This window comes from Budorcas taxicolor, chromosome 21 (assembly GCF_023091745.1).
Source record: "Budorcas taxicolor isolate Tak-1 chromosome 21, Takin1.1, whole genome shotgun sequence".
Lineage (NCBI taxonomy): Eukaryota > Metazoa > Chordata > Mammalia > Artiodactyla > Bovidae > Budorcas > Budorcas taxicolor.
Window position 1 is genome coordinate 28959930 of NC_068930.1, and position 15070 is coordinate 28974999.

General features: G+C 51.2%; 1 protein-coding gene across 1 annotated transcript in view; it reads left to right on the plus strand.

Annotated features, from left to right (window-relative positions):
- The first annotated feature begins 1985 nt into the window (after nt 1–1985).
- LOC128066455 (liprin-alpha-1-like) overlaps nt 1986–15070 on the plus strand; it is a 30921-nt gene continuing 17836 nt past the window's right edge. Inside the window, exons 1-13 of the mRNA XM_052659518.1 lie at nt 1986–2154; nt 2229–2353; nt 3197–3298; nt 3769–3939; nt 4566–4581; nt 4893–4941; nt 5653–5755; nt 5977–6180; nt 8091–8237; nt 9632–9748; nt 10957–11063; nt 13354–13453; nt 14755–14978. Coding sequence (XP_052515478.1) covers nt 1986–2154; nt 2229–2353; nt 3197–3298; nt 3769–3939; nt 4566–4581; nt 4893–4941; nt 5653–5755; nt 5977–6180; nt 8091–8237; nt 9632–9748; nt 10957–11063; nt 13354–13453; nt 14755–14978 — 1634 coding nt within the window. The remainder of the gene's footprint in view (nt 2155–2228; nt 2354–3196; nt 3299–3768; nt 3940–4565; nt 4582–4892; nt 4942–5652; nt 5756–5976; nt 6181–8090; nt 8238–9631; nt 9749–10956; nt 11064–13353; nt 13454–14754; nt 14979–15070) is intronic.

Consider the following 15070-nt stretch of genomic DNA (forward strand, 5'->3'; position numbering starts at 1 on the left):
AAGGAAGTGTCCAGAGCTGTTAGCCAGTCCCCTCTGCTTGACTTTTTCCCTGCCTTTTCTTCCCAGAGTCAGCTTTGTTCTGATGCCCCGAGGGAAGGAGCGGCCCTCTCAGTCTCCAGCTCCCTCACTGGGCTTTTGTTTGAAATCTTGGATTGTGGCTGCCTAAGGACCTCTTTTGAAAAGTATTTAGCTTCTCTAGCTCTTAGTAGGCTGACCCACAAGCTGCTTGCATCTATAACTGGTAGTGGGGAAGCCCCGGGTGTCTTCTCTCATCTGAAGCCACATGTAAAATTCACAGTAATTATATTGATCATCTTTGGTACTGGGGTAAACAAGAACCAGGGGCCCTTGCTCATTACCCACGGTTGTGTTTCTGATCAGAATCCCCTGCTTGCCTGGGCTGTTTCAGTGCCACTTGAACTTGGGAAGAAGGTGGGGCAAGCGGCCCATGCGGCCTGGGGACAGAGGAGCCAGTCTGCCCTCTTCCCTTGCCCCTGCCGGCCCAGGGCAGGCCTTGTGATGACAGGCGGCTGGTAGTGGAGGAGAAGGCTGAGGAGGAAGGGGTTGCGTGAACTGTATTCTGTGATGTGGTCAGTTGCGGGTTTTCTTTTTCAGTGTGAAAAAATGACTGCTTTGACTCTTCTCTCCAGTTTCACTTGAAGGTTGAAAATGAAGATTTTATCCTTAAAGTTGAGCACAGTGATTTTACAGTCTTTTCGAAAGCAACAGTTGAGGTTTTCGAAAGACATCTCAGAGAACTCTCGCAGATAAAGCGACAAAAAGAGAATGTGTTCAGGGTGAACTGCGGGCAGGACCCCAAACCGTACTCTGTATCTTCCAGAGTCTGTAACTGCTGAGATGGGTGGATATGGGGCCTCAAGCCCCCGGGGGACGGAGGTCCTCAAGTGACAGCAGAGGCCCCGGCTGAGCCAGGAGCCGTATGGCCTGTGCCCTGGCGAGTGGAGAGCCGCGAGGCTGGGAGTGGGGCCAGGAGAGGGGGTGGGAGACTCGGGCGTGGAGGGACGGGCAGCACCTGGCGGGGTCTGGGAGGCGCTGGCTGTCGCGGCTCAAGGCAGGGACACCCCTGAACCTCCACCGTGCAGCCCCCACGGGGCAGAGTTGTCTGGCAGCCCAGGGTCAAAGTGAAGAGGGTGAGTTCGCAGCAGATTGACCGAAGCCCTGTACCCACTGTGAATTCATTTTAAGTGCCTGGAGCGAGGTTGGTCAAGCCCTTGCTGCGCTCGAGTGAGGGAGTCAGTCAGGGAGGACGGAGCTCAGGGTGAGTGAGGGGCAGCTAGTGCGGTGAGTCCTTGTCACCCGGGTGGGTTCCGGGGACACCCTTGAGTTCAGTGGTGCCCTTTCAGTAGCCTCCCTGGAGGCTTGTTTGGGTGCTAGAGGAAGCAGAAGCCCACTTAGAAGACATGCTCATTCCTAGTGGTGGTGGTTTCTGAAGCAGTTGCTACTATTTGGTTTGACTGTGAACCAGTATCCTTGCAGGGTCATGTTTGATGGTGGGCCTGAGCTGTGGGGCACAGCCTTCCTTCTCCTGCACCCCACACTCATCTGTCATCTTTTGGGCAGCCCCTCCCCCCTCTCTGCACCCTTGATGGTGGGCCTGAGCCCAGCCCCCCTGTTACCATGGAGCCCCTTATTACCCAGTGGGTTCCAGGTGCCAGGCTCCTGGGAGACATGCTGGAGGCAGAGCCTTTGTGCCATTTCTTCTAGAGACAGCAGCGCTGATGGTCGTGGTGTGAGAGCGGTGGTCCTAGTGTGAGAGCAGTGTGTCTGAGAGTGGTGTGTGAGAGTGTCGTGTGTGAGAGTAGTGTGTGAGAGTGGTGTGTGAGAGCAGTGTGTGTGAGAGCGGTGGTCGTAGTGTGAATAGTGGTGGTCATAGTGTGAGATCGGTGGTGATTGCTCGGGTGCTGAGGTATTGAACCGTGAAACAGCAGTTGCCCCTGAGTGGGGGGCTTCCCCCATCCGCGAGGATGGGTCGCAGGAGGGCCCGCCTGTGGGCGCTTTTCCAGTGCTGCATCCCCAAGGCAAAGGCCAAGACAAGGAAGAACTTGGCCTCGGCCCAAGTCCTGGAAGCAGAGCGGCCTGAGGTGAGAGCAGCCGGGGGCTGGGCCCGTCGGATTGGCCTTCACGCGGCGAAGCGTTGGAGCTGTGTTTCATTTTGTTAGCATGGCTGTGGGCCCTGCCGGCCAGGGCGTTTTGGTCTTCTGGGCAAGATCGACCCCAGCAGGTTGACCTTGTAAGTGGTTATGCAGGTGCTGCGTGGAGGACAGGCGGGGACCCCACAGGAAGGGAAACACTGTCTGGAGGAGTCACTGGGGCACGTGGATTGAGCTATAGAGTCAGTCCTTGAAGCAGAAAGGCTAAGCCCCTTAACCTCTCCCATCTTACAAAGCACAGAACAGTGTGTCCAGTATCTTAATGACGGGTACCTGCTGCTTATGTGTATAACATACACCCTCATAGCTTCACATGTCTACTACATGCCTCTTAACAAGTGTTGGGCAGTGTTCTAGGCGCTGAATACTCAGTATGTAGTAGGGGATATGTAGCCCAGGATTTTTTTATTTGTGTAAAGAAAACTAGAAGAATGAAAGACTCCATGTGGTTCAGTTTGAGCAAGTTCACCACGTGGACGACACCGCGTGCGTGAAAATTGTGATAAAATACATAAAACATGAATTTAACATTTTCTCCAGTTTATTGAATGACTGGGTGACTTCAGTGGAGTCAGGCTAACAGATGGCCTTGGGGTGCCATCAGCCTTTTTCCCAGAGGAACACTCCAAAGCCTGATGGCCTTGTAGATCTTACCTTTCTTCCTCACTCTCCCCAGCGGTTCTAGGTCATTTGTCTGTGTGTCGTTTAAGAATCTCTTTATCCACTTTGTTGTTAGGTTTATGTTTAGGGAAGTTTCTCAGACGTCCCTGGGTCTTGAGAAGACAGGCTTGGATTCCGGGTTCTCCCCTGCCGCATGCCTGCCAGGTCGAGGTGGGGGCTGAAGGCCGGTCTGAGTTGTGGTGGTCTGTGTGGTCTTGGGGTCAGTGGACCCCCTCTTCTCTGGAGGGGCAGGGAGACCCTTTGCGTGGAGCCTGGAGAGACTTGACAGGGTCAGTCTTCAGAGTCTCGCTCTCTTTTTAATTTGTGTTTGCATTTAGTTACTTACTCATTTCACTGTTTTCTAGGAGTTGGCAACATCTACGGAAGAACTCAATATATGCCGGGAACAGCTTCTTGCAAGAGAAGAAGAAATAGCTCTGCTGAAAGCAGAGAGGAATAACATCATGGTCAGTAGGGGAATTCTCACATGTTGACATTTGCCCCGCGGGGTCACCGCTGGGCTCCGTGTTGCTGTCTTTAAACTCTGTCTGGTTTTCAAGTCATTTTTCACATCTTCCCACTGAGCAGACCAGGGTGGATCAGTTTGGAGTTCTCATACTTTGCTTCAAATTTATGATGAGAGCTACTATAATTTTAGTACATTTGAGGGGGGAGTTCTCTTAACCTACAATTTTGTCCATCCTACAGTTTGTGTGGGGTCTTAGTTCCCTGACCACGGATTAAAACCCATGACCCCTGCAGAAGTGTGGAGTCTTAACTACTGGGCCACTGGGGAAGTCCACTCTAATTTTAGACTGAAGTGGCGAGATTCCGACTTGCCTTAGCATGTTTCCGGCTGTAGCATGAGGCTGAGAGGGGTTGTTGGCCCTGAATTCAAGCATGAGGTTGACGGTGCTCCTTTGGCCCTGCCCTGCAGCTGCTGCTGGAGCACCTGGAGTGCCTGGTTTCCCAGTATATACCGTCCCTCCAGACGACGGCGGGCAAGTGGCAGGCGCAGTCCCCAGAGGGCATGACCAGCGAGCTGGAGGTGCTCCAGGCGCTGAAGTCACTCTTTGAGCACCACAAGGCCCTGGACAAGAAGGTACCAGCCACCCAGCCATCCTGGATTTGTACACTTGCAGCCTTGTTAGGTGGACGATGCACGTATTTATGTAACTAGTTGACTTTTGAGCTTCTTGAATTCTTGTAAATACTTTTCTTCTGTAAGAAGTCAGAGTTTTATATGGTTAAAAAGTGTTGCCTGCATACATGCTCAGTCATGTCCGAGTCTTTGCGACCCTGTGGACTGTAGCCCACCATGCTCCTCTTTTCCTGGGACTTCCCAGGCAAGAATACTGGAGTGGGTGGCCATCTTCTACTCCAAGGGATCTTCCCGACCCAAGGATTGAACCTGCCCTCTTGCATTGGCAGGTGGATTCTTTACCATTGGTCCACCTGGAAAGCCGCCAGTTAAAAAGTATTAGTTGGTATAAATGTCTCAAGATTTATTATATTCTGTATATCAATTTGCAATTAAAAACTAAGTGATAGAATTATTTTAGGAAACATTTTTTTCCTCTCAAACTTAGAATTTAAAGCTGTTAATAAGCAGATTTTTTGATGTGAAGATCAATGAGATACATTAAATGTATTCTGTTATAGTAGCCGCATATTAGGGTGAGTATACAATGCCAACCCACTCCAGTACTCCTGCCTGGAAAATCCCATGGGTAGCCGCGTATTAGGGTGAGTATACAATGGCAACCCACTCCAGTAATCCCACGGGTGGAGGAGACTGGTAGGCTTCCATCCGTGGGGTCGCGAAGAGTTGGACACTGCTGAGCGACATCACTTTCACATTTCCCTTTCATGCACTGGAGAAGGAAATGGCAACCCACTCCACTGTTCTTGCCTGGAGAATCCCAGGGACAGGGAAGCCTGGTGGGCTGCCATCTATGGGGTCACACGGAGTCAGACACGACTGGAGCGACTTAGCAGCAGCAGCAGCAGTATACACTAAGAAGTGCACTCACGTATATACACACATCAACACTCGAGGAGCACTTGAAAGGTGTAGTTTGTTAGAAGAATTAGGTGCCACACATAACAAGGTAAGTTGGATCATTCATCGTGTAATTTCAGTTAGTTCAGTTCAGTTCAGTTCAGTTCAGTCACTCAGTCGTGTCCGACTCTTTGCGACCCCATGAATCGCAGCACGCCAGGCCTCCCTGTGCATCACCATCTCCCGGAGTTCACTCAAACTCACGTCCATCGAGTCGGTGATGCCATCCAGCCATCTCATCCTCGGTCGTCCCCTTCTCCTCCTGCCCCCAATCCCTCCCAGCATCAGTCTTTTCCAATGAGTCAACTCTTCCCATGAGGTGGCCAGAGTACTGGAGTTTCAGCTTTCGCATCATTCCTTTCAAAGAAATCCCAGGGCTGATCTCCTTCAGAATGGACTGGTTGGATCTCCTTGCAGTCCAAGGGTTTGTCATTTGTATCCTTTCATTTTAAGAAAGTATGAAGGCTGTAGTGGTGGACATCAGATGTTCTTTATCTTTCTGATTGAGGACCAGCCCACCTGGGTTATTTTAATGACTAGTAAACTAGACTTTTGGCTCAGAGCTGCAGGATCTCTTAAGCACCCCTTTGTCCAGGAGGAGACAAATTCTGACTCGAATCACCTGGTTCTATTCGAGATGGATAGCATCACCATGTATTTTCTTTTTATGCTGTATTTTCAGTTTTGAGTTGAGTTTTTCCAAATGGAGTTTTGCTGTCTTTACTTATTTCTTTATTCTGATTCAATGTTTTGGTTTTCGCTGATGATTCTTAAAGAGAAGAATAACCCGAAAAAGATACTAATGGACAGAGCGCTTGATGTAAATCACAAGCAAGAAAACATGCCAAGCGCCAATGGAAAGGCATGTCCTCGGTCTCACTCTCTGTCTGGTTCTCGTCTTACTATCCAGTCTGTGCGGGGCTGTTGAGACCTTTCACCAATGCATCATGTAGGTCTGAGTGGCCGTGAGGGTCGTGTGAGCTCCAGAGCGCAGAAGGCAGTTTTGACTTCACCGATTTCCCGGAAGTGCTGCGTTCCCTTCCTCCCAAAACAAGGCTGTCTAAGGTTTCCTTTCCCCCTTAGAGAACCCGCGACGAAGACCTGGCTCAGGTGACCGAGCTCCAGGAAATCATCGAGAAGAAGTCACGGGAGCAGAGAGAGATGAAGGACCACCTGGCAGCCCTCTCTGCCCACGTAACAGAGCTGGAGAAGGACCTGGACACGGCCAGGAAGGACCTCCTCAAGTCTAAGGAAGTACACGTGAAATTACAGCAGGACGTCCGTGAAGTGAGTGACAGTGGACGTGTCTGTTGTCCTGAGGCAGAATGTGGGTCCCTTGTTCTCCCCGTGATCTCAGCCTTGGCATGGCTGCGTGAGCAAGAGCAGAGCACTGGCGAGACCGCCACTGGCTGCCTTCCCGCCTCTGCATCGAGGTCTCTGGGCTAGAAGAGGCCTGGTCCAGGCGGCCCGTTGGCAGTGGACCAACATGGCTGTGCTGCACCCTGGGTGTGGACTCCTTATTTCCGCAAGTTCTAGGGGACCTAGTGTGTTCCTTTTTAAAAAATTCATTCATCCACTCATTCATTTATTGGAGTATAGTTGCTTTACACTGCTGTGTCAATTTCTGCTGTACAGCAATGTGAACCAATCATATATATATATATATATATATACACACACACACACAAATCTCCCTGCTTTTTAGGTTTCCTACCCATTAACTTCACCACAGAGCACTGATAGAGTGCCCTGTGCTGTTCAGTAGGTCCTCACTCGTTGCTGACTTGATGCATAGTGTCAGTAGTGTGTATATGTCAACCCCAGTCTCCCCGTTCATCCCCCTACCTGCCTGCTGAATATATTCCCGATGATGCTGAGATTTCCTTCTGATTCACTCAGGTGAGTCTGAACGTCTGTGGAGCCCATTCTCCCGGAGAGATGGGAACATGCTGTGTGGGCTCTGCTGAGGCAGCTTGCCTGGTCATCTTCTCTAGTTTTCTGAGGTTCCGCTCCTTGAAAGGATGTGTGACAGTGATACCAGTGGTCAGACAAGTCAAGTGGCGTTTGCTCACCCTCAGATCCTCAGGCCCGTGCTGTGTAACCATGTAGAATCAGGATGTTTCTGGCGGTCGTGTCTGCGGGTGTCGTGATTTATGAGAAGCTCCCTAACGGTCACTGTGAAAACAGAAGAGAGCTGGGGGCTCAGGCCTCCTCTCGTGAGCCTCGCCTCTCCTCTCTGTGCAGACAGACAGTGCCCACCCTGCCCCACCCCTCCCCCATGAGACCATCTCAGAGTGCACCCCTCCAACATGTGGTACAGCAGGTGTACTGGTTTACTAGCTCGGTGTGAGTCATTCTGTGTGAGAACTCAAAACAGAAATATTTGCACGTTTGTATAACGTGTTCACACCACTCTTTGGCAACAGGAGGAGATTAGGTGGCAGAGATTAATACACAGAGAATTCTGGAAAAAGCATTTTTAAGACCTTTCACTTTTAATGTTAGGACAACATCGGTTACTTAGTGAGCACGGAGGGACCTGAAATGGATTTTGAGCCGGCGGACAGGAGTCGCATCGGCAGCAAGCTCTGCTCCTGGTTTGAGCGTTTCCTACATGTGGTGTAACTGCTTGAGAAGAACTAGGCTTGAGAAGGCTGCTCCCAGTTGTGTAACACTTTGACTTCTGTTTTTCTACTCATTAATATTCTTATTTAATTTTGAGGAAATTGCATGAGATTTTACCAACTTTCACCTGAGGAAATGAGCCTCAGAGCTCCCTGTAGGATCTGTTGACGGTCCCTCCCTGTTCTGGGTCAAGCCCGCCTGTATAGTGTGGAGACAGAGATCCTCATTTCATGCCAGATACCTTCCCTCCTGGAATTCTTGCAATGACAGAGTAGTTTAGTGTACTTTTTGTTTGCTGGTTGGGTTTATGATGTAGAAAAGAAGCTTGGTAAATCGAGTGGCCAGACAGACATTAAGACAGATGGGTGCCATCGTGGCAAATGTGACATTTGAGGTAGGCGCGTTTTTGCTCACATCTCAGAAAACTGCCATGTCTAGGACTTTAATTTTGAGGACGCTAATTTTATGTTTGATTTGAAACTTAGGATTTAGTCCAGCTTTTTAACTCTTAATTGTATCTGACTATTCTATGATAACGACTTACCTTTTCTCCTCTGCAATGCCTGGTGTAGGCTATGGCCCAAAAGGAGGACTTGGAGAAGAGAATCACTACACTTGAGAAACACTACCTCACTGCACAGCACAAAGCCATCTCTGTGCACAACCTCCATGATAAACTTGAAAATGAAATCACAAATAAGGATTCTATGCATCGACAGGTAATGGCTTTTCCTGAACTGTGTCTGACTTCTGTAGTAGTGAATACTGAGGAAGGAAGGTAAAGACCTTTTCATGTGACTCCCATGTTGGAAATGAAGTCCCAGTGTAAAGTTCTTATGACCCTAAAATACTGCGTTCAAAAGTGTGGATGTACATCATGATAAATCAGCTGTACTGAAAGGAAATACATTTTTTAAAAATTGAGGGTGACTGCAACTTAGAGGTTTGAATTATTTGGGATTTGGGTTGACCATTTTGTGGAATTCCACTCCTGACTCTTGTTTTACTTGACTTGAATCTGTTGGCTTGTTAGCATTTTTCCTGAAAGAGCAGAGAGCAGCAGGGAACTTCACAGCAGCTGGCTGCCTGTTGGGAAGTGGGGTCACTGCGACAAAAGGCAGGGTTAGAGCTCCAGTCTGATTAGGGTTTGTACTTCCTGTGGTTTGGTGAGCTTTACTTGCTCCTGTTCCTGTATGGTCTCACATAATCAGGACTTAATCAGGAAAACCAAATCTGGCTTCTCCAAAACAAAGTGAGTCAGTCTGGTGTGTGACAAAGTGTATCATTGGCCCCACTACAAAAATAAAATACTAGAAAGCCATTGAAATGTATGATGTGGAATGCTAATTAAGAGCATTCTGATATACAAAATAATGGCTGTAAAAGGCAGATCAGAAACTACTACGTACCATATGCTGTTGTTTTCTGAGGGTTTTAAAGCACATCTTATTGTTTATGTATCTACATAGAGTAATACACACATAGAAAAAATAAGAAAGCTGCTTAGAAATAAATGCTCACCTCTCAGGAACCCGAGCGTATAGATCATTTCATTTTTTTTCTTTTTCCAAAAAGAATCTGTCTAAATGTTCTACACTGAAAGTTTTCAGAGGAAGAAGATCTGTTAAAAGAATAATCATGCATTTACAAATATTAGTTGACTGGCATTTCCCCAGGCACACTCTGATCAGGTCTGTATTTCAGAGGAGATGAAAGCCATATTTTGGCTTACAAGCCCATGGCCGTCTGGGTTGGTAGGGTTCCCTTCAAATGATGATTCTGGTGATGTTTTAAGAAGGGTCAGTACTGACCCTTAACTTGTCAATAGGAATGCATAAGCTTCTACAGAAACCTGATCTTCTTTAATATATAAGAACTATTTTTTTTTTTAAAGACTTCTTTTGAGACGTTTAGGAAGAGCAAATACTCTGGCAGGAGGTGTTCTGCCCACTGAGACCAAGCCCAGGAACACTGAGAGAAAAATTACCGTGACGCGGCTTCCGAAACAGAACTAATCCTGTAGACACACGCATTTAGGTTTTGTCTCAGCTTACTAACAATGGCAGAGGCTGCACCACTTGGCCCATTTTGATGTTCTGCTCTCCCTTTGTAGAAGGAGGATAAAGACCGACAGCTGCAGGAGTGCCTGGAGCTGGCAGAGCAGAAGATGCAGCAGATGCTGACAGAAGTGGTGGCTGAGCTGGCTCAGGGGGGAGCTGCACTCTCCAAGGTGCTGCTCTTGGTCCCCGGGGGACGGGCGCGGGGAGGGCCTGTTCCCTTGTTGTCCCACCGTGCCCCTCCCCGTGCTGCTCAGTCCACAAAGGAGCGCAGACGCGGGGGTCGTGCTGCCCGTCTGAGATGGGAGCACTCCCTGAGTGTCGGACAGTCCCCGCTCCCGTGTCATCCCTAGGTTAATTTCCCTCCAGTTTTGTCCTGTGCTCTGTGTGTCCGCAGGATGCTTCAGCTCCGAGTCACTGCTGCTCAGAGTTCAGTCAGCAACTCAAAGCCTAGCAGGATACAGAACGAGAAAAATCCCATTCTCGTTAAGAGATGGCCAAAATAGCTCTGTCATGAACACAGTTTTAAGTCTTTATTCATACATTGTTGAATAAGTCACAGCGGGGCACGGTGCAGACCCAGGGCCCCACTCCCAGCTTGCAGTCCCCGGGAGCCCCTCGGGTGAGAGGCCGCGTCCAGGAGACGTGGCGCTGCTGGGGATATGGTGCCCAGAGCCAGCCAGCCACCCGGTCCTTCTGGTGGGAAAGGTGTTGCCTTGCACTGCTGGTGGGCACTGGCTGGGCATGGAGAGGCCGGCCGGGCCTGTGCTGGCCTGGCTGTCGGAGCATTACCTGGAGCTCAGGGAGCGGCTGAGGGGCCGGCAGGTTTCCTGAGGCGGGTGGTGTCCTGTGCTTGCAAACCCTCCCCAAGCAGGGTCACGAACAGCCGCCAGGGGGCGGCCTTCTGCCTGTGATCTTCCCCTCAATGGCTGGTTTCTTCTCTCCCCTGGCATCTTTGCTGTCTGTCCCAGGTCGGCCTTGTAGTCTGAACTTTTGTCTTCCGGAAGCTCTGCCACTAAGGAGGCGAAACTGTTCGAACTTACCTCCCAGCTTAGGAAGGAAGAACGTGTGCCCTCGTGTGTCCCGTGCTTGCCACTGCCTGCTGCCCGCGCTGGCTCGCCCCAGGCAGTCTGAGGAAGGGGCCTGGGGCCAGGGGGAGCACCTCTCCTCTCACGAGCCGGTCACCAGCACCCTCCGTCACCCACGTGTCACACACGAAGCCGCGCTGGCTGCGTGAGCAGGCGTGCGGGTGTGCCCCCCGCGAACCCGGGGCCAGTGGTCCGCACAGAGCATGGCCCGCTTGCCGTCCCTGCGGTCACAGCCCGCGTGCCGTCAGGACAGGGTCGTTGCGAGCGGAGCTGACGCTGTTCTTGGCCGACAGGCGGGAGAGAGACACAGCAGCATGGAGGAGAGGGGCGTGTGGGCCGGAGACGCGGCTGGGCGGGCCGGCGCTGCCTTTCTCCGCCGCTCCTGTCTCTGCCGTCCAGTGTGCGTGTGTGGCCCTGTCTGCTGATCCAGGCACCCAACCTCGGGAGCAGGGCCAGATGTGGTCGCCCCTAGGTGGTGGGCAGGGGCCAGGGGATCCCCACGCTCAAGGAGGACGCTTGTTGCTCTGACCATCCAGGCCGGGGAGCTGCTCAGCATACAGTTGGACCTTACGAGTCGCCCTCAAACCTGAGGGAGCCAGCCCGAGGCCCGTGAAACGGAAGGTATGGTGCCCAGGTGTGGAGGTGCTTGCCTCAGACGTGGCGCTGGAGTCCCACATGCCAAACTGCTGGTCCAGACGTGGGGTGTGTGTGTAGGATGGCTGCTCCTAGGCAGGAGGAGAACCCAAGTTGCGCTGCGACAGAAGGCGCACCAGGAAAGGGCGATGGTGGAGGCTCGCATCAGAGAGCCCTGAGAGAGGTTTCCCGGAAGGGTTGGCCACACAGCGGTACCGACCATCCAGGAAATGGAGTGGGGATCCCAGGTCCAGCCTTAGGGGTCAGTACTATCCCCACCATAGCTGTGTTCTTGGGCCTGGAGTGCAGAGCCTCACATGTGGGCTCCCAGGGGGCTGTGGTTCTGACTCCCATCATGAGACCTCGGTGAGGCTCCCTCTCTGCTTAAGCAGAGGGCTCAATGTCTCCCGATCAGGGGTGCACTTCCTTACTTTCAGAACTGCTGCTCAGAGGCTGTTGAGATTGGGATGCTGTTTATGACTAAGCCAATTCAAAGTAAACTTTTGTTTTGCTTTAAAAATATTTGAATGCTGATGCCTTATGCCTTCATGCTAGTCAATAAGCGTGACAGCATCCACAGGCAGTGTGTAAAGGAACAGACATAGATGTGTGCCCGCAACCCTTCCAGAAAGCATCAGTGAGGCGGAATCACCAGTGGCCCCGATGTTACCAGCCGCTGTGCTAGAACATTCTTCTAGGTCCACCCTCACCCCTTCGTTTCTTTCTTAGCAGTTTATTTCTGGGGCTTTGCTGGCAGTCCAGTGGCTGGGAGCCTGCCTTGCAAGGTCAGGGACGCAGGTTCGATCCCTGGTTGGTGAGCTAAGATTCCACGTGCCATGAGGCAATCACATCAAAGGAATCGCACGTGATGCAGCTAAGGCCCGATGCAGCCAAACCAATAAGTTTAGTTCAGGATCTTTTATATAATGTGATAGAAAAGATTGAAGTAAGTAAAAGCAAGCATTCTCATATTCCAACTCCAGCCATCTCTCTTTTTATTTGCTTTGGAAAATGTCTGAGAACCTCTATCAGAGCAGCTCAGTGGGCAACAGTCTGGTGGAGGTTCGGTGAACACCTGTCCCAGCTGCACCGGTGCCCTAAAGACGAGGCCCAGAACCTTCACCGAGGTGGGCGCTTGGGCGACGCTTGTCTGAGAGAGACCCATGGTCACTACAAGTTCTGCGGCACATTTTTTCCCCCACAAAACCCAAGATGATACCCATACCTCACTAGAGAGCTCTCTTCACCCTGACCTGTGGGCTGGCCCTGAGGTGGGGATAGTTTTGTCTCAGGTTTGAATTTTACATGTGAAACCTGCGCCAGTTTCCTGAGTGACCACTGAACTGCAAAAGCTGACAGTTGGGGAAGGAGGAGTTTTTCTGTGTACAAGTTAGTGTTAACAGTTGTCATCCGGCTTCGTGCCAACACTTCGCTCTGGGCGCGAGGTCCGCCCCTCATCCCGAGGTGCTTTATGCTTTCAGACAGGAGAGTAGCCATTCCGCAGTCCACGCAACATCTGTTAAGAATTGACTCTAAAGCACTGTATGTATCTTTTTCAGAATTCTCTCCTATGGGAAGTTGAAAATGCAAAAAAGCGTTGAGAAGAAATGCAAAACGACAAGGTCCTTAAATCTCTAAATCCTTTAGAAATGTGTTAAGAGCTGAACTGAGCTGGGTTCACTGTTACAGTTACTGCAGATGCTTCGCGGAAGTGGAGTTACATTTTCCTTATGGCTAGTCCACTGCTGTAACGTGTATAGCATTTCTGGTTTTGAACATTGAATGTGATTTGCATTATAGGTGGATTTAGAGTGTGTGGCCGTTGTGTGTGGTTCAGAATTCTAAGTAGTCCTTTCTGGGTTCACCCGAAAGCTGAGACAAAGCATGAGCCTTTCACGTGGACAGTGCTGTCCGTCAGAAAGATCATACGAGCCACATACACAATCTAAAATTTCCTAAAAATGAGCGGGCTGCTTTTCATGCTTTTTTCACTGCGAGTCTTGAAATCTGTGTGATTTCCACATCGAGCTTTGCACCGGCCTGTGTCACATCCTCAGTGTGCTGCACAAGGCGAGTGACTGCCGTGGCCGACAGCACAAAGCTGCCAGGTTGAGTCGAGTGACTCGGAAACTTGGCCCGTTTGACTTGTTTTACCCCGTGAGGAAGTGAAGTGGGGTGTAGAGGAATGAATGTGAGCAATGCCCAGGAATGAATGTGAGGTCCATGGAGACAGTCTAAAGCAATGAGAGGAGCGAGGGCAATAGAGTGAGTCCTGTCCCCCACCACCCGAACCCCGACCCCAAGTCCAGCTTCTCTCTATAGACTTCGTTGTCGTCAATGGCTTGCCATGTTTCCTCCAGAAGCTTTTCTACACCTGAGATGTGACTTCTTATTCATTATGGTTTATAAGGGTTAGTATTGTTCTGAGTGTTTCTATTTGCTGTGGAACACTTAGAGTACAATTTCTCAGAATGAAAATGTTCAAAAATGTGCGATTTTAAGGCGAGAGAATGGAGAGGATGTGCTCATCGGGCTGATGGGGGTGAACCCATAGGCAGCTAGTTCGCCGGACCAGAGCAGGAATGATGGCAGGTGGTCCTGGAGCCAGGAAAATGGGTGGCCCAGCCCTGGCGGGGGTCGGGGGTGGGTCGTGACGAAGACAGAAAGCGAAGGTACTGGCCACGGGGGACAGGGAGCCGGCAAGCCAGCAGCTCGAGGCTGCCCCTCTGTTGCTTTGAGGTCATGTCTGGGAAAACAAGGCAGGACCTGGGTGAGAGTGGGGCAGGGAGGAGATTTGCGGAGAGAAGGGTGTGAGGTGTGAGAGCGGGAGGGTGGCACGGGGCCCAGCAGGCATTCTTGCATGCGTCTCAGATGACAGAGGCGCCCTTGCGGTGTGCGGGGCCATCCCCAGAACAGCCCGAGGGCCTGTGCCCTGAGAGGAGAGCCACGGGAGGCTGGCCCTCCCGGCCCCTGGCTGCCCCTGCTCACTCCTGTCTGTGCGTGTTCAGACCAGCCTGGAAAACGGAGGGCTGGGAACCCTCGAGGACGGCACTCCTCGGCGGACTAGTACCAGTGATGACCGGCGGGGTGGACCCAGCGGCTGCGGAGCTGAAGGGTTTTTTTTTTTTTTTCTAATTTTCCTTCAGCCTGGCTGATGGAAGCAAGGATATATTTTTGTAATTTTCGGTTTTTGTCTCTGACTCCATCAGCCCACCCTTGTGAATAACCTCATAGGATTGCCTTCCGTCCACGCTGAGACCTGAATGTCACCAGGCCATCTAGGAACTGGATTCTCCTCCTGCCGTTTCTTCAGTACTGCTCGCTTAAGAGATGGCAGTGTCTCATAAGCAGGGCCCATTTGTCCAAAGTCAGGGCTTCCATGTAAAATTGTGTTCAGTTCCTGATAGACTTGAGGTGCCAAGAATGTTGCTGACGAGAAATGGTCCTCTCGTGCCCAGGTGCAGCTCCTGAAAGATCAAGACCGGGAGTGCGGGCAGCAAGCCAGCGTGCTGGCCAACGTGGGCCAGGTGTTGGAGAGTGACAAGGGCGTGTCAGACGGCGAGGGCGACGGGGTCACCCTCTTCAGCTCGCCGGCACTGCTGTCGCCCAGCGGGCAGGCCGATGCCAAGACTCTGGCCATGAGGATTCAGGAGCAGCTGGACAAGATCAATGAAGAAATCTGGTGGGTGCGCCTGAGCCCAGCTCTCCGGAGACTCGGCTTCTCTGAGGAGCTGTCTCCTGCTTAGAGAAGTCTGAGTGTTCCATAGTGAGAAA